We start from the raw sequence: 18,954 nt of genomic DNA, 5'->3' as shown, positions 1-18,954 counted from the left end.
TTTCATATATTTATTTATTACTAATCAATTGTATTTTTTTTTAATATATATATATATATATATACATTCCCAAATGCAAAGTCCCAAAAATAATCTTCACGAAACCAAGGATAAAAACTCTGGCAGACAAATACTCTATGTTTTATTTATTTTTTTCTTGAGGTAAAAGTAGTACAATCAAAATGCAGTCAAAAAATTATGGAATTAGCTTATTCAGTACAGTTTATTTTGAAATCTAACCTGAATCAGAAAAAAATACAGCACATTTCCAAACTCCAAACTTGCCCTATTTTACATTCCCTGCCCACCCTAACAGAGAAACAAGAGGAGGAAGCCAAATAAGAAAGTATACCTTTTTTTTTTTAAAAAAAAAAAGAAAAATAAGTTTCCAATTCTGAAAAATATAGATTTAGAAAATAAACATGCTTTCCGTCATATGCAGTGACTTTTGCTGTCTGAGTCACTCAGTCATGAAAAGGGACTTCTCCAGGAATCATCCAGTTCTTCAGAATAATTTTCAGTGCAATCATTAATTTCATCTGGATACAGTCCATGTGCAAATTTTTAACAGCAGACTTAAAATATCACCTCAGTGGAAACTGCAGACTTGCAGAAACACACAAACATTCAGATGTGAACCTCCTAGATGAAACCTCTTACAAACGTGGGGTTTTGTGTGGTGATTTGTGGGTTCTGAACATGGTCAATGAGCTTCTGATCATTCTTTCACATATTTAGTTGTATTAACTTCATTAGTGAGCACTATAATTGCATTATACTGATGATACAGAATATCATCATAAACCTGCAGAGATGCCGCAATCCTCACAGCAGTGTTACATTTTGTTTTAGTACCTTTCTTTAAGCCAATATTTTGTCATAACCAGACTGTTTGGGCTGATTTGTGATGGGGAGATAGTTTCACCGATGTCGCCAGCTTCAGAGGCACTCAGCTGAAGGTTAAGTAAGCACACTACTCTTTATTTCAGTAAGCAGCTTTGTTCTGCGAGGAAATGTGGAAACATAAGAATATCATCACAATGCAACATCTCATTTAATGATCATGTTTATATTATCACCGGAAATGACAAAGCAGAGCCATCAGTATAAATCAGTGTGTTTATTTAGTGTCTTAATAATTTAAGAGTGATGAACAGTGAGTTTGGATCTCCTCTGGCAGACAGCGTGCAGCGCTGCACCACCATGATCCAACAGTATCTGATGTAGTGATCTAAAGCCGGCCTTGTGCCTTGTCTTACAGGACACACAGATAAACTACAGATTATGACAATTCCCAGTCAGCCTCTGCTGCCATGTTTCATCCATCGACTGGGAAACGTCCGTCTAAGGCACAGATAGCTTAATAAGTAGAGGCGTCATTCCTGAGTGGCCTCTTGTATAGAAATTAGCAGCTCACGTCAGTCTCTATGGAGACCGCAGTCTCTATATGCTTAATGCGCTTTCAGCAAAAACTAAGGCCGACGAGGTGGACGATTCATATTCTCACACAGCTACACATATCACAGACGGCTGTACTCTGAAGCTAGTTATACTCTCATTATCCCGTCTGTGTTCCAGTTCCTTAAGAGTGACAGAATGTAATCTGTTGTAGCTCTGTAGGTCTCTCTGCGCAAGTCGAGGCAGAAAAGTGTGTCTGTTCTGGCCTGTTGCTGATTTGAGTTACGATGCTTTAGACGTCTCCTGTTTCTCTTTGTACACTTGCAGAATAGCCTCACACACAAACTGGAACTGACACTGAAACAAATAAGAAAACAAAGTATCATTAGTTGTGTGTGTGGGGGGGGGGGGGGGGGGGGGGGGGAACTGCCACGAAAAGAACGTAAAACAGACTTTTCCGTAGGTTTCTGGAGGGTTGACGTGCTGTGGTAGAGGTGGGGGCAGTTATTTGACATAAAAGCTATGTGTCTTCATGTAATTTGGACGATAATCATAACAAAATTTATTTTAAAAAAATGTACTGTTTTCCTTAAACTAATAATCACCAAACATGAGTAAAACAAAGCGTACTTATAGTGAAGCATCAGTGCTGTGAAAAAACATTTGGGTGCTTCAAATAAGTGTTAAACTGTCAGGAAAACCCTGCAACAACAAGGATTTGATCCTTCTAACAAGCAATTTTGAATTTCAAAATCCTGATACATGGTATTGAATTCTACTGTTGTTCAAAACTATTAAAAACCCCGGTGATGTGTTCCTGCATTATGATGAGTAAGAACACTGTAGTCAAGCCGTCCTCCTGCCATAGGAGGAGCAAATGTGTGTTCATATTTGGATGAAAATAGTCCCCAAAACTTCTGTCCAAGAAGAATTTAGCGTCAGCACGATAACATTCGTTAATTAGCACTAAACCCAAAATGTGCAGCTGAGGCTCATGGGAATGTCAGGGGATCATCAAAAATATTACAAGTTATTCCAAAGGGAACGTAAAGATGCAAACCAAATTTCATGGAAACTCCTGCAACAGCTGCTAAGACATTTTTCTCAGAACTACAAAAGTGATCATGCTGCTGACTAAAGATGAAAAGTCAGGGAATCTCCAAAGACATTAGGATTCATCCTCTGGACACCACGAATGTGTGTATAAACTTTCATTGCAATCCACCCAGTAGTTATGGAGATATTTCAGTCTGAAGCAAAGACATAAATGTTACTATAAGGAGAGCTACTCCACTTGCAAGGCTTGAAAGGACGACTGGGCAACTCAGTCTGATGAGGAAGATGGTGTTAAAACCATCCTTGAAAGCTCCTAAACAGGAACTGAGCGGACCCTTTGGTGAGGTGGATTTGTCGAAATTTTTGACCTTTTTTCCAAAGATTTACTTAATCAGTACGAACCAATTGGGCATGACTGTGTGCCACAAACCGTGAAGATGTCCGAAAGTACTGAAAAATAAAAACTTTATCCCCAACATGAAAGGACGTCCTCTGACTGTGCATGTTTCTATTACTGACACAGAACCATATGAGGGAAACCTGAGGACGCGCTCCATCAGCACAATAACATCAGAGAGCTGAAGCCTCAGGGAGCGGATCTCCTTTCAAAATAAAGGTGATAGCGGTAGCTGCAGAGGCTCAGAAGCAGGCTTGTGACTGGAGGACTGCCATATTATTCCTAGAACTACATCCTATTGAAGCCATGAGTAACACTTTCCTCTCCCTCAGACAACTACCAGCGAGGTGAGAGAGTGTAACTGCCAGCCTCAGCTTGCTCCAGTGGAGCTGCTCATCCTCGGCCACCACTATAACACAGAGGCGGTCAAGATTTTAAACAAAAAATGTGCATATGAACAGCCTATATTGAGGCAAGAGAAAGTATGTGGCTGGGACGTAAACACTACAAGGAGATAGCCGAAACACCGTCGCTGAACTTTTAAAAAAAAAACATACTGTCCTCTGAAGTGATACCACACCTTATGTCAAACCTTGTGGCTGAGAGAAAAGTTATAACACCGGATAGATATTCCTCCATGATAAACTGGACCTCATGATAATTAAATTCTAGTGTCAAAACTTCAGGTTATGATAATGAAATAAAAAAATCACTGTGGTCAAAAGTTTCATTTAACAAATAAGAGCTGAGTTTATGAGCATCAAATCCTTATTGTGTTTCTCTGTACCGTGGTCTGAACCATCATGGCGCGCTGATCTCTCAGTGTTTTGACAATGTCCAGCGGGAACACCTGCAGTCCCTCATCCAACAGAGTCAATGCCGTTTCCATAGTGATCAGAACACCTGTTCGTCCAATCCCAGCGCTGGAAATGTCATTCAAAACAAATATGCCATTAAGTGTACAGGAGATGAAGGTACAGTATGCTGGCGGTGTATGGTAAAAGTATACCGTGTGTGTGTGTGTGTGTGTGTGTGTGTGTGTGTGTGTGTGTGTGTGTGTGCGTGTGTGTGTGTGTGTTTTACCTGCAGTGTACCATTAGTGGCTCTTCACCTCTCCTCCTCTCCCTCACTGAGCTGATGAACAGCAGGAAGTCTGATGGGTCATCAGGTACGCCGTGGTCCGGCCACGCGACATACTGCAGGTGTGTGACTGCACGCTCCTCACCCAGCTAACCCCCCCCCCCCACACACACACACACACACACACCCACACACACACACACACACACACAGTGCAGTACAGTATTAAAAAAAACCACACACAAATGACAAAGAAACAGATAGAGACAGATAATTAAAGTATTGCATAACCATCATTTAACATGACAAACGTGCAGCCTTTGGGGAAATATATCACACCAGACCCCGCAGCACTACAGGCTCAAACATTATTCAGTGTGTGAGGAAACAAAACCAACAGCCAGAACAGTGGAAAAACAGCAAACACGCACGTGACCAGTAGGTGACACTGAGATTAGGAAGCAGAGCGGGACACGGAGAGATGAAAACAGGTGGGGTGGAGAGAGGACGGAGGAAAACACCAGAGCTGAAAAATAAAGTGAAGGCGGGGGAGGACGAGGAGTGGGAGGAGGACGGCCGAGTTTAGAGTTTATAATGGGCATGTGGCCTGTGACTCCATGCAGGGATTAACTCCCTCCGCCAGAGGAACAGATGGGCCCACACAGCAGTATCTGTGTATGCATGTGTGTGCATTCATACTTCATGCCTCCTTGAGCATTATCTGTTCATTAACCTGTTTGCTGTGGAAGTTGAGGACAGCGCCTTTAATCTGTTAATCTGCCATATTATAATCAAAACACATAAACTTCTCACACCAGCACATCTGCCCACTCACACCGACAAGCAGGACAGACTGCACAATTTGGACAAATTTAACACACTAAATGCACACGGCCACCCACGCACACATGCAGACCAAACCGCCCACACGCAAGTTACTGTATGTTGCAGTTAGTCTTGCCAGGAGTGGCTGCTGCCTGCGGCGAGTGCTGATATGGGACATATGGCACAAACAGGGTACATGCTACTGCAACATACAAACAGAAGAGCTCAGAGTTGTGTCCCTGCGGTCATGCTTTGCTCAGGCTCCATGCAGACATGAAAGCAGGTATCAACTAAGGCCTGCAAATAATCATTCTTTTATTGATTATTCTGTCAAGCATTTTTTTCAAGTAATTGTTTGGCCTTTAAAAAAAAATGCCCATCACAATGTCCTGAGACAAAAAACAAAAAAATACTGAATTTACAAAAATATTAAGATAAGGAGAATAAGAAAATGTATGTATTTCAGAAGTTTAAAGAAATGTGTGTTTAGATTGAGTACTTAAAAAATGACTAAGCAAATAATTGACTATCAGAAAAGTTGCAGATTAATGATCTGTTGAGTAATCAAACATTTGACTCATAATTACAGCGCTACATGTTACTGTACCTGTGTGTGTGTCAGGGTGAACTGCCGCGTCACGTACGCCAGGTTACACTCCTCCGAGTGACACTTCACCTGAATGTGCCCATAATGCTTCACTTCCGGGGGATGCGGCCAGTACTGGTGGCACTTGGTCTGCAACGTGTATGACATCACCCGACAAATTACATTACTGCTGACATGAGTCATCAGTCAGGATGCATCTTACAACTGCTGCTACATCAGCTGTGCTCCGCTCTCAAGAAATCAAACTCATATTCAACATTATGGCACGTTCCACCCGGCAGCCTGAAGAACAAAAGCAATTCTTCAGAGGCAGGATGTGAACTGAAAGTTAATATGACTATGTGTGTGTGTGTGTGTGTGTGTGTGTGTGTGTGTGTGTGTGTGTGTGTGATCCTCAAGTAGAGAGAAACTCTGGACACTTGACGAATATCAGGAAAATGATCAATTAATGAGAACATCTGGTTACCAAGCAACAGGCAAGCTGAGATGGAGACATGTTCATTCAGCAAGACCTTGATATCTCACTGCCTCTGGCTCTGTGTGGATGTGTTTTAACCCTCTGGTTGTTAATCTGATTGGCATCCTGCTCACACTTTACATTTAGCTATTCTCCACACCGTGAAACCCTGTAATTACTCACAACTGTGCCAACTGATCATTTTTGTGTGCAAACATCATCGCTGAACCTCCTAATTACAATAATCATGTATCAGATTAAACCTATTGTAATGTGATAGTAGCGCTGCGGTAATTACTGTGTCAATGCATCACTGATATTGAGTTGTGTAATTTATGAGTGCTCCCCTCGCTGTTTACTCATTTTCATCCCATTAAAACTGTGGCTGTTTGCAGAATGAAAGTACAGAAGTATGTATACCCGTCCCCTCTCTGTTAGAGTCGTAAGCATGATGATGGTGTGCGTCTGTTGCTCCCAAACAGTCTGCCAAAAGTGAGTGCAGGTCTGTGGCAACGGACCCTGAGCCGCAACATATCGTAAACATACACCAGACACTGGGGGCGCCACCTAAGAGACATACAAATAAACACACACACACACACACACACACACACACACACACACACACACACACACACACACACACAGACATGCCACACACAGGATGAGTTTAAATTAAATGTCAGACAGGGACAAGACTCTGAGTTTCATATCGGTGATGTTCACCATGATGTGGCTGGCGTTGATGTAGTCCTCCTGGCCCTGCAGCACCACTCTGGTAGCATCATCTGAAAGAAGAGCAGGACAGCAGCGTGTGACGGGTCATACCAGAGCTCAACGCACCTCGGGCTCAGCCAATTAAATTTCATGAGGACCCACAGCAGTGAGGTTAGAAAGGTGGCAGGGAGCTGGGGAGGGGAGTGGCAGGGAGCTGGGGAGGGGAGCAGCAGGCAGCGAAGAGACCAACAGCAGGGCACTGACAAACACACCGTCATAATAAGAGGCACTTACAAGGCAAAACATCCTTATACCGATTCTTGTCCATGTTCTCAGGGAGCCGAGCACAGCACAGTGACAAACCAGGCTTCCTCCTGTATAAATTCTAGAAATTTCAAGCACGCAAACACACAGAAACATGCGCGTGAACACACACAGAAACATACACAAACTACAAATTCCAGGCCAGTCATGGCATCTTTGTTTTAGATTGCCATGAACCGAATCCAAGTGAAGATTAGGGCCAACATCTGTCCCAAAACCAACTCTTAAAGGGCTCATTATGATCCTACAAATAGCTGAGTGGGAAAAACTAAATCCTGCTTAAAAAAAAAGACTAGTTGTATTTTGTTCCCGCGTATAAATACACCTTTAAATACACCCCTCCTAATCAGCTTGAGCTTTCATTTTAAATACCTCAAAATGAAAACACATTGTGCCAGACTGTATCCCCCTCTCCAGCTGTCTCATCGATTCCTCCAGTGTCGTGACCCACTCCGACTGGCCAGCTGACTGCGGCTTGTCTTCCTGTGATTGGATGGTGAGTGTGAGCGCGGGAGGTAACTGCAGCAGGGGCAACGCCCGGCCAGGACCTGGATTAGAAAGACAGTTCAAGGCTGTAATAAATATTTAAAAAAAACAGGACAGACAGAGCGCACACGTGGACACACACACACACACACACACACACACACACACACTCACACACACACCTTTACGTCGAATGAGCAGGGCCAGTTCTCTGGAGTGCGACTCTCTGCTGGCTCGTATGAACATGACGACCTGGTCATGTGTGTGTTCAGAAATGTCTCTACCGTTGATGAGCACCACAAGGTCTCCTTCTAGGAGTTGGGGCTCACATCGACCTGCCTACAAACAATATATGATCATTTCAAACTTGATAAGTAAACAAGCGCAGCACAGAAATACCAAACAAGTTTTAAGGCCATTCAAAAACAGTTTCAGTTGGATAGTTTGTTCACCAGAGCGCTGAAAAGTGAATTTTTCAACTGTAAAATGTCACAATTCTTCGATCTTCTGTCCAAATCAAGATATTTTGTTTATGTTTGATGACCAGATGACCATTACCAATAGATTGTGATCTAATTTTTTGAACTGCCAAATATTTGTATCAGTAGTTGCCTCAAAGAAAAATTTTCATTATCATTTCAATCAATTGACTCATCGACTGGTAAAAAAAAAAAAGACTCCAAATACTGAAATATTATTTTTCTGAGCCAGATATCTATGTCTGTCCAGCATAGGATTAATTTAAAAATTGTATTGCTAGTTTGAAAGTGCTTAAATGGAGCAGCCCTGGCTTATCTAACTAACTGTTGCTCCACAATACCCCGCGTCGTCTGTTCAGATCACTGAACCAGCAGCTTTCAGTCGTTCCCGGGTCCAGACTGACTCGTTGGGCCAGCTTTAAAACTTTGGAACAACCTCCGACTGAAGATGTCAAGTGGCAGTACTGCCAACTTCACTACCAGTATTCAAATCCATTTATTCTCACTGGCGTTACCAGACAAGGCCCGATTTTTTTTTTTTTTTTTACTTTTACAGTATTAATGACTTCTCGTACACTTTTCAATGCTGTTTTGGCTTGATACTGTTTTTAACTTATTATTGTTATTATCTTTAATACATTTTATTGCTTCATTTTGTTTTTGTTGGCCTAAGATGATTTTGTTTGTTTAAATGAGCTACATAATTAAACTGACTTGACTATCCATCAGTCCCTGTGCAGCTATGTCTGCACTCTGTGTTTACATATCATCACATTTTGATACAACCTGGAGACAACAGATTGTTCGGAAAAAAACAACAACAACACATCTGAGTCCATTCTTACCGGCGAGCTGGGTTTAACGTGGGATATGGCTAGAGGCATCTTCTGATCCACCCCACCCTGGGAGGAGTTACAAAACGAAACTGAGCAAGAGCGGAGGAGTAACAACACAAACATAATGTAAATGATGAAACTTTGCATGCGTGTAAGAAGCACGGACAAGAGTGTAAGGGAGAGACCTACTTTAACATTAAAGCCAAACTTGCCCTCGTGATCAGGGGCGATACATATCAGCATCAAGTCTCCGTCGCCGAGAGCACCCTGCATAGACAGAATCAACACACACACTAAGTGCACACTCACAAATGGATATACAGTGCAGTAATAAACATTTAGAGTTGAAGATGAGATACCGGACCTTATCGTAGTGCGGTGAGCTCTCTTCCTCTCCTATACTGTCATCAGTTTGCAACAAAGGCTCATCTGGACCTTGATTGTAAGTGCCAGAGAGACTGAAAGACACGAAATCAAGACGTTTCTATTTTTACTGATTTGTAGCACAAAGGATGACATTCATGCATGTGATAATAATAGTGGCCACTCTCATATCTTAATGTTTTTTCCCCATGATGGTTTAGATGCATACTTCGACAAAAGTTAGGGCAGGATTTATTGCAGGACTGTCGTAATAGACTGTGTTGAATTTTAGCTAAGTGTACCTAACTGATTCTGTTGTAACTGATACTAACTGATGAGGTGAAGACTCTCCCTCACTGTCCTTGGCACTGCTCAGAGACGCCCTGTACGTGTAGAAGACGTCTTCCCCCTCCGACATGTCTTTCAGCTCATTGGTCAGCTCCATTGAGGACGGGCGAGGTTTACGGATGCCGTGGCGAAGTCGAGGACTCCGCCTGCCGGAGAAACAAGAGCGGTCAGGTTTTGTCCAATGACAGGACACAATCAGAATACAAAGAAGACAAATTAGTGATCGATTTTTGTTTTTGAGTGCAGCCAAAGCTTTCGATAAAATCCTGGTTGGCAGTCGTACCAGTTGGGGGTGTTAGGGGGCGATCTGGAAGGCAGACTCTTGGTCTCGAGATGCTCTGATGAAAGCGACCGCTGCAGGACCGGGTTCCACACCATCCCTCCGACCACACGCTGGCACACTGGCCCACTGCAAACACAGGACACTTGGAAAATGCCTTATTCATAGCAAAAATGTGTGAATATATTCAATAAATAAAAAGCTCACGTCTCCGTTTTACTGTTGCCGAGGCCCAGGTGTTGTGTTATCAGCTTTTTGTAGGACTGAACTGTGCTGTTGTTGTGTTTGGGGCTCCTGGTGGTTCGGCTGGAGGAGAAGAAGGAGTGATGATCCACACAGGACCGCCACAGGTTCTTACAGCTCTTGGGGCAGGGCAGAGCTAGTGACACCTCACAGTCCTGGGTCTCCCCCTGCGACATGCAGAGTTAAGGGTCTTTGTAATCCTTTATAATGTAGCTCCAACATTCAAGGTCACATCATCTCTGTTATATAACTGAAGCTGCTCAGGATGCAGATGTAGCTGGCAATGAAAAACAGTCTATTCTCATATGTTTTATGATTTATTACTTGTTACGGACGGATGAGAAAATGTGCAAAAATTGTGGACAGAAAACTTTAAATTATTGCCATTCTTAATGGCAAGTGAACCATAGAGAAGAGACATAATAATGTTCAGCATAAATCAGCATGTCCCATAAAGAAAAGGCATTTACCGCCCAAAACAATGAAACACAAGGGTTTATTTCGAGCACATTTCTGAACTATTAGTAACAAATAAGTGATAGAGGGACTCACGTGTTTACATTTCAGGTGTATAAGAAAGCGTTTCCTCTTAAATGAAATCTTGATGATGTTCCCCCTGCATGGGAAAAATACAATTGTTCAAATGCTGATAAAAAAATAAAAATAAATAAAAAAAAGACTAATTAGCAGCACTGCCACTTACCAGGGGAAGAAACTGGAGCAAATCATATTACAGAATACTGCAACACCACTTGAGGTCAAACCCACCATCAGAGGGGTGTTGTTGGCATTCTGACAAACACAGAAGAGGAAATGACCAAAAAAAAAAAGGTATTAAAAGGATGCAAATGAAGATCTTGTTCAACATTTTGATCTCTTTGGCCACACCTGTGGTGATAAGCAGTGATCGCAGCTGTGTTTTTGGACTTCACTTCGATGATTAGCACAGTGGCATCTGTGTGATGTTAGTCATTTTTGATAGTTACGATGTTTCACACACAAGTGAGTTGAAGATTGGGGCTGCTGCTTTAGCTCCGCCTACCCTATCTGGTAGAGCAACCACAATTGGCTGATGGGAAACACATCACTAACAGTGCGTATTTTTGCCGGGAAAACCGCTTTCATCAGTGGGCTCAGTCACCACTGTGTTCCCTCATTCAGCAGAAAATTGTCCAGATTATTATTTGAAACCGGAACACAAGATATTGAAGTTAAGAAGGTTTAATGAGGGGAATCACACTACCATGGCAGCATGCAGCTCCACTCCATACAACTCCAGGGTTCGTGCTGTATTGAGAAAACACAGCTCCGCCTCGCTCTGCTTCAACCCCCTGGGGAAACACACGCACCCACAGAGTCACACACAACAAAGGCGCACAGCAAACCAGTTGTTTTCCAGTGGCAGTGAGACGTAATGAATTACTTGTGCTGTGGATGCAGATCCTCTACTTTAGACTGGAAGTCTTCATCCTGTTCGGGGATGAAGTGGCATTTGGAGAGGTAACCAGGGAGTCGGGACGGACAGTGATCCCCCATCTCCACTACAGGTGACGGAAAGAGACTCTGAACATCCGCACAGAAACACATAACAAGCAGCCGTGTATCCTGACATCTGTAAGACAGCTGCTTATTGAGAGGAGTGAGAACATCCTCACAGGAATAATTACACTCGCAGTTATTATTGAGTCATGAATCATTGCTCTCTGGGAGGAGGTAGGACTTACACTGCACGGCGTAAGAAGCCAGCACGACAGCTGCACTCAGCGGACACGGCAACCTGCAATCACATTTGATGATTACACATTGTAACAGCTAAACATAAACTGTGCAGAAGGGGGGGGTGGATATCCGAGTTTGTTACTGACCGTCCTTCTCTAATGTCGCTCCTGATCTGCAGGAAGTAAAGGTGTCTGCAGGGACAAGGCAAGAGGAACTTTAAAAACCCACGCATGGACTCTACATCCTGCAGAAACCTCTGTAAAGGGGTTTGACATATTGGTATTGTGAGCCATGCTAACGGCCAGGGCCTCGCTGGTCTGCCAGTTAGCTGAAATATCTCAACACATATTTAATGGAGTGCCACTAAATTTTCTAAAGACATTCATTATCCCCCAAAGACAATTCCTTCTGGTTCGGTTTACCCCTTGTTTGTTCTAGTGCTACTGGCAGGTCTAAGTTTTCAACTTGTACAAACATTCGTGGAACCCAGACGACGGCTGCCAGTTACTTTGGTTCATCTTGCACTGCAGTCATTGTTTGGAGGGAATGTCTCAACAGCTGTTGGACGGATTGCCCTAAAATCTGGTTGTACGTTGAGGTCGACTTCATTTTTCCTTTTTGTTTGAACCACAGACTTTTCATAAGGCGCCATCAACAAGTCAAAACTTTAATTTGTCCAATACTTTGCTTTGTGACCAAATACCTGCAAAACTAATGACAAATTAGCAAATGTTAGCATGCGAACACACTAAACTAAGAAGGAAAACATGTTAAATATTAGACCTGCTTAGTGTCACTTAACGGGGCATTGTCAATGTGAGAATTTTCATGTTGCTATTATAATTTTGCTCAAAGTACAGCCTCCACAGAGCTGCTCGAATGGCTACTGTTTGACATTTGAATATGGAACAGCCACTGTTTCTCAAAAACATGAATTCATTTATTTTACCTGGAAGTGAACCAAACACTACAAACTGTCCAAAAACACATTAACTTCTAAATCCTTAATTTTTTATCAGTACGTAGTGGTGTTGGATTTCTGGGACAGAGAAGCTCATACACTAACCTTGTTTGCTCATGCTGCAGAGAGTTGGGATCAGAGATGAAGAATCGTACTCTGAAGTTCAGATAAAAAGGGGATGCAAGGCCTGCAGAGAAACATCATCTTGTCAAACATGGCATATATCTATGACCACAGGTTCACCTAAGCTTAATACTGCACCCCTTCGCTTACACATTCACTTTATATTTGCATTCAGATTCATTTTAAAATGGCTAGAAAGGTAAATCTCAGTGAAGACTGAATTTGTTGGAGCCAGAACAAGTCAGATACCTTTTATTTGCTTCTTCAAGGGCTTCTCTGGCTCCAACCATCTCTGAAAGAAAGGAATTCATTAAGTATAATGGCTGACTGGGGCTAAAAAAAAACTTCATGTAAGTGTACCCTGTGGTTATCATCAGCGAGCGCAATACATTACACTCTCAGCCCAAATGTGCAGCAGATGAACAGTGAGCTCACAGGCGAGTGTGTGTTGGCTGTTATGGAGGCGATGGCTGTGCGGGATTCTCTGATCTGCAGACTGAAGAGCTGCCTCTCCTGCAGGCCCAGGTGGTCACATACTAGGTCCAACAGAACCACACCTTCATCCTGCTTCTGAAAGACGGAAACAACAAACAACATTATGACCAGCCAAACGTTTGTATTTGTGAGATAGAACTTAACATGTTGTATCAGTGAGTTTGACGGTGCTTAAATATTAAAAATGCCTGTAATTTAGACACAAAAAAAACCATTAATAATATATATATATATATATCCGGGTGAAAATTCCAATTTCCAAAGGGCCCTCGGCAATACAATATTCTGTAGTTTAACTATTCGTTGTTTTATTATTCACTCTGAGGGATAACCCGCAGCTCGTCAGCATTTATCACTGTTTTCTGCCCACTTTATGCTACCGGAAGGTTATATACATCACAGGAGGAGCTTGTTTACTGTAAACTGCATCACACACTTTGTTCTTGCAGAAAGTTTGATGTGTCTGGACACAAAATCCAGGTGATGATGAGTGTTAACCGGCTTACAACGTAAACAATTAGCCTTATCTAAACATGAGAAGCACGTGGAGCCACATAAAGCGAGTAATGTGAAGTTTAATAATGGTATCTCTTTCCACATTACAATCACAGCACTCTCCCTGCTCTCCCACACTTCACATAAAAATGCTGCACAGACGCTGTCCTAGAAAGCAATTTTGTGATGGTCTTTTTGGTGAGTGTATGCTTGTGCCATCAGGCTGCGTATGACACGATATGCTGTTAAAGGCTCCAGAGTGTGACAAGCACTGTAAGCCGTAGGAGGTGAGTGTGTCCTTCAAACCAAGGTCGCAGTGTTGAGTGAGAGATGTGGATCAATGGGAAAAGGAAAGAATAGTTCACGAGTATATCATGCATGACACTACAATCATTAGCGGAGCACAGAGACAGATAGGAGCAACATATAATCTCCTCAACGCCAGAGAGGAAACAAGTGGGCTGGCTTGCTGGCTTGCTGCTTGTGTGTGTGTGTGTGTGTGTGTGTGTGTGTGTGTGTGTGTGTGTGTGTGTATGTGTGTGTGTGTGTGTGTGTGTGTGTGTGTGTGTGTTACGCACGCTGACTCTGAAGGTCTCAATAGTGCCGTCCAGCAGCTGAACTAGGCACAGCAGGTCCGGTTTTGGCATGTCTGTTACCACGGTAACTTTGCCTCCCTTTCAAGACAAACACCTTGCCCTCAGCTCGTCACTGACAGGTGACCTGGAAACACAAACACACACACACACACACACGCACGCACACACACACACACACACACACACACACACACACACAAAACAGTGTCAGATGTTTCCAAGCTGTTGTCTTCCAATGAAAGTACCTCCCTAAGGATGACATTGTGTGTGATGAGTAATGTATGTGCTGAATTGAGTATCAGGCTGCTGTGAGTAATGCACTATGAATGTGAAGGAGTGACTGTGTACATGTGTGTGTTTGTGTAATTATTTGGCCTGGGTCTGAACATGTCCCTTCCTTCTCCCTTTGCGTCTCTTCGCCTTTTCACAAGCAGAATGATAAGAATGTTAAACATTTTCAGAGTTAAACACGCCCCATCCACAGCACTACAACTGATCCCAGACCAGCTGCACGCACACAAACTCTTACAATACAAATGCATGCATGCACGTATGTACTCAAAGCCTAAAGTGACTCTGAGAATACTGTACTTGCATGCATGTGTGTGTACGTACATGTGTCCTGTCTTGATTTTCCAGGTGAACGATCACACAGCTTCTGAAGGGACACACAATGTTTGAGTTAATGTTTGAACACGGTAACACACTCTGAATATGTTAAAACAGAGCTGGTCCCAGTTTGATGACGGGTTTTCCATAATACCCCATTCACAGGCAGGCTTCTGATGAATTTACAAGTCAATGCAAAAGCCGACTCATCATGATGTGGAGGCATGTTGCCTCTATTTCTGAGGAAATTCAAGATACATTTGACCTGCTTCACCGTGCCGTTAAAACAAACTTTATCATAACTTTATGTGTTGAAGTGAGAGGAGCAGACTGTTGGACACACAGTAAAGAACAAATCTACAACACTGCTTCATATAAGTAAATAAACAGGGCCTATCTCAGTGTATTAGGCCCATATTTCTGCTCTCCGACTGTCGCAGTCCGATAATGAACTCTGCCGTGACCTTCTTGTACTTTGAGCCCCAGCGCGAACAAGGAACCTGTTGACAGCCCGTGGTTTTCTACAGCTACACCCAAAAGGAGGAACACACACCGCTGTGGCAAAAACTTTCTTCCAACCGCAACTTCTCCTCGTAAACTACAGCTTGGCCAAGTTCACGTTTTCTGGAAAGAAACGGGTTTAAAAGACAAAGAAACGGCGTTTACTACCTCCGTCGTCCCGCTTCAGAGGAGGCTCATATACCCCAGGCTGTGAAGACTCCGGGACGGGGCGAGTCGGAAGAGCCAGGTATAGTTACTGGAGGTAAATATCCGGGACAAGTTTCTCATCCCTGGCTGCGCTGACTCCGCGCGGCCCCGCCCCTTTGCCGCGCGCGCTCCCGCCCGAATGCGCGATACAGGAGGCGCGCGCGCAAAGCAGGAGACACAATCCTGAACAAAAATAAGAATATTTTGTAAAAAAATACTTCATTACAATTAGAAGTTCTGCATTAAAAATGGTGTTTAGGTAAACGTTTTGAAGTATAATAAGGAGAACATAGTTTAAGTATTAAAAACAAAAGTCCTCAAAGCAGAAAAAGGCCCCTGTGACTGTTGTGATTTATTAAAATGTGTTTATTTTGTAAAATTGCAAAAAATAGTGAGAAATTCCCACATGCAAATCATTCACAATACTAATTTTCTTTTATTTAGTCATTTTATAGGCACTTCATTCATCAAATATTAATGTTTTAGTATAAAGTATAATATTTGCCTATGAAATGTAAAGTGACCATGAAAATAAAATATTTGATCATATCAGTCAAATTGAGAGATGAAACTATAACCATTTATTTATTTTTTTTTATCACGGATTAAACTGTTGATTCACTTTTCAATTATCTGATTAATTATAGAGTCTGTAAAGACTTGTGAAAATCAAATTGTTATTTTTGACTGACCAACAACATAAAATCTAAAGACATTCATTTTATAATGATTTAAACCGGGTGCACAGAAAATCCTCATATCTGAGGATGAAACTTCAGAATATTAAACGTCTTTTATTTAAAAGCGACTTAAATGTCTAATTAATCATTAAAACATTTTACTGATATATTAATTATTAGTCAAATAGTCTCAACTTTACTCAAAGAAAAATAATAATTGGGGGTCTAACTCTGCTTTTTTTTTTTTGCATGACCCACTTCAGTTTTTTGAAGTACACTGAGCTTTTAGGTAAGAAGAGGCCCTACAGCAATGTGTAAAATATATTCTGATGCTATTATCAGTACACCATACTCGTGTGTTTTGGGGTAAAAACTGTTCACTGACAGTGGGCTGAGGGTATATTATATAATTTATGACGATACAAATTCCTACAAAAAGAAAAGCTTCACAGAGTCTTCTGGTTTGTTGTCGCCATCTACAGGACATCTGAAGTACTACTGCTCTGTCATGAATGTTAAGCATTAAAAATGTACTGTACTTACTGGATCAAAATGTTACATTAAAACAGTCACAATGAATCCCAAAAAGGAAAACTTTGTTGACTGATCTGTAATAACCTGACTTAACTCTTTATAGCATCTTAAGATTCAACAAAAACAGAACACAAAAAATCAGACACAATTTACAGATTTTGTTTGATTTCTGAAAGGCAAGTGATCTGATACATGGCTCATTTAAAAGTTAATGATGATTCAAAGGGTCAAGTCCTGCTTATTTAATGCTGAAATTGAGACATTACAGTTTTTCTTTATAGTCAATCAACATTTTTCAATACATAGTTCAGTCCTCACATGGTTCTCTTTAATTTTACAGTCAGAAAAGAAGATATTTTATTTGACAAAGTTGTTCATTGCCATTAGTTTAATTGTGCTTTATATGTAAAAATATAAAAAATTGAAACGTAAAAATTTGTTCTCTGGAATACTTTGCAGGTATTTCAGAAAGAAAAGCTTGTATCCAGGGATCTGAATCTCAGCGTAAGAGCATTTCTAAATGTGATAATCTGACACATTGAAAACTGATTCTAATCCAAATTAGAGCAACCATCACTGAGCTTTCTCCAACTGATGGTTGGGGTGCACATTTCTATGGTATGGTAACTCAAGTCAAATTTACTCAGATAGCTGTATAAAACATGATTTCCTGAAAAAAAGCCTGGTTTAATTGGTAATCTGGACTCATGAAACACCTGTCCTGGCCAACGGAGACCGGCTGATCTGCTGTCTGCTTGGTGGGTTTCCTGTCTTGCAGGAGTGCTATTAGAGTGTGGAGATGTGTGAGCTGGGTTCAGTGTCACCTGTTGTATGCCTGGAGAGGTAAAACTAGCTCTGGCCAGCTGCCATGCTGTCAGAGTAATGGGAGGTTTCTGATCGAGGGCGGTCGGTCAGACTGGCAGAGGCTGGTTCATTTTGGGGGGAGGTTTCTTCTCTCTGTAAGAGACAGGACCCTCCCGTTGCTGTCCGTGGATCAGCTTTCTGCAACAGTAACCAAGACATCCTGTACCAAGTCTACCCTGAACCCGGCTCCAAATTTAGACCACAGGGACACAGGGACATTTCAGTATCTGCACTTCATGTCCCATTCATCTGATTCACACCCTCTTATTCTTATTTCATGCTGCATTCCTCTGACGCCTCTCTATTGCTCATTTCCAGTTTCAGACAACAACTCAGGTTACTGTAAACATTTGGACTTATTTTATCATGTGGAACTGTCTGCTTTCTTTTGCAATATGAAAGGATTTTCTACTTACCTCATAAGAATTTGTTCACATCACCTGTGCTAGACCCGTCCTCTCTTTATTTCGATCACACGTTGATGTCAAATTTCACACAACACAATGTCTTCAGTAAGTGAATGAGCTCCTCTGATATAGAATGACCAGTTACACGTGTGTGAAATCCTACAGGGCTGTGTTCGTTTATCACCAGCATAGACCTGGGTCTCCAAAGTTGTGGACAGGCCCTGACAATTTCTCATGACAGCCACGAGACGGGGTGACAGATGTTGGAACATGGTCACGAATTTACACAAGAAAGAAAGAAAGAAAGAAAGAAAGAAAGAAAGAAAGAAAGAAAGAAAGAAAGAAAGAAAGAAAGAAGTTGGGTTACGTCACTAACCAGGTGGCCACCAGGCTCTCTACACTGTCAGCTCGAGAGCTTCCAGTTCCACAGTTTATCATGCTGCGTTAGCGTTCCAGCAGCTCACTGGTCTCTGTAAAAACATAAAATAGTGACAGACAGTAGACTGACCACATTTTGTGCCTCTCTTGGTTCCCTTTTTTAATCAATTTGTATTTATTTGAGTCATTGTGTTTATTTGTGTTCATTTTTTTGTCTTTTTATTCATTGTGTGTATTTGTGCTCATTTTGTATCTTTTGTTTGCTGTTGGTTCAGCCTCTTTGAAGCTGTTTTGAGTATATTTGAATCATCTTGTGTTTAGTTTAGGTCTCTTTTCAGTAGTTTAGAATCATTTTGAGTCTCTTTGCCATCTCTTGTGTGATTAACTAATAAGAAGTGTTATCTGTCACTTCAGACAGAGACTCTAGACTCAGCTCAGGGGCCTGTGCCCGGTCAGCCTGTCCTATCCTTCCCGGGTTATAACCTCCTG

At 41.9% G+C, this 18,954-nt stretch overlaps 1 protein-coding gene across 4 annotated transcripts; it reads right to left on the bottom strand.

The window, feature by feature from the left end:
* Positions 1 to 125: 125 nt before the first annotated feature.
* Positions 126 to 15,691, bottom strand: ptpn3 (protein tyrosine phosphatase non-receptor type 3). 4 transcript variants are annotated; one of them, XM_069142848.1, is made up of 27 exons: positions 15,564 to 15,690; positions 14,901 to 14,943; positions 14,268 to 14,409; positions 13,135 to 13,269; positions 12,949 to 12,991; positions 12,682 to 12,763; positions 11,762 to 11,806; positions 11,621 to 11,673; positions 11,320 to 11,437; positions 11,140 to 11,227; positions 10,600 to 10,688; positions 10,449 to 10,512; positions 9,861 to 10,063; positions 9,657 to 9,782; positions 9,358 to 9,519; positions 9,027 to 9,120; positions 8,852 to 8,929; positions 8,672 to 8,728; positions 7,530 to 7,686; positions 7,234 to 7,409; positions 6,832 to 6,922; positions 6,547 to 6,608; positions 6,241 to 6,387; positions 5,364 to 5,492; positions 3,935 to 4,080; positions 3,639 to 3,774; positions 126 to 1,755 (listed from the first exon to the last, which is right to left on the bottom strand). In XM_069142848.1, exons 3-27 carry the CDS (start codon positions 14,334 to 14,336, stop codon positions 1,681 to 1,683), a joined length of 2,625 nt encoding a protein of 874 aa, XP_068998949.1. In that variant the 5' UTR covers positions 14,337 to 14,409; positions 14,901 to 14,943; positions 15,564 to 15,690; the 3' UTR covers positions 126 to 1,680. The 4 variants fall into 4 exon arrangements, with proteins under 4 accessions (XP_068998949.1, XP_068998951.1, XP_068998950.1 ...); XM_069142850.1 differs by lacking the exon at positions 6,241 to 6,387 and having other exon boundaries at positions 15,564 to 15,691; XM_069142849.1 differs by lacking the exon at positions 14,901 to 14,943.
* Positions 15,692 to 18,954: the final 3,263 nt, after the last annotated feature.

The sequence above is a fragment of the Embiotoca jacksoni genome, unplaced genomic scaffold (genome assembly GCF_022577435.1).
Source record: "Embiotoca jacksoni isolate LCO1_2020_lvr unplaced genomic scaffold, fEmbJac1.0.p SCAF_11, whole genome shotgun sequence".
Taxonomy (NCBI): domain Eukaryota; kingdom Metazoa; phylum Chordata; class Actinopteri; family Embiotocidae; genus Embiotoca; species Embiotoca jacksoni.
Note: the sequence above shows the minus strand (reverse complement) of the source record. Positions and strands in the feature narration are given on the sequence as shown.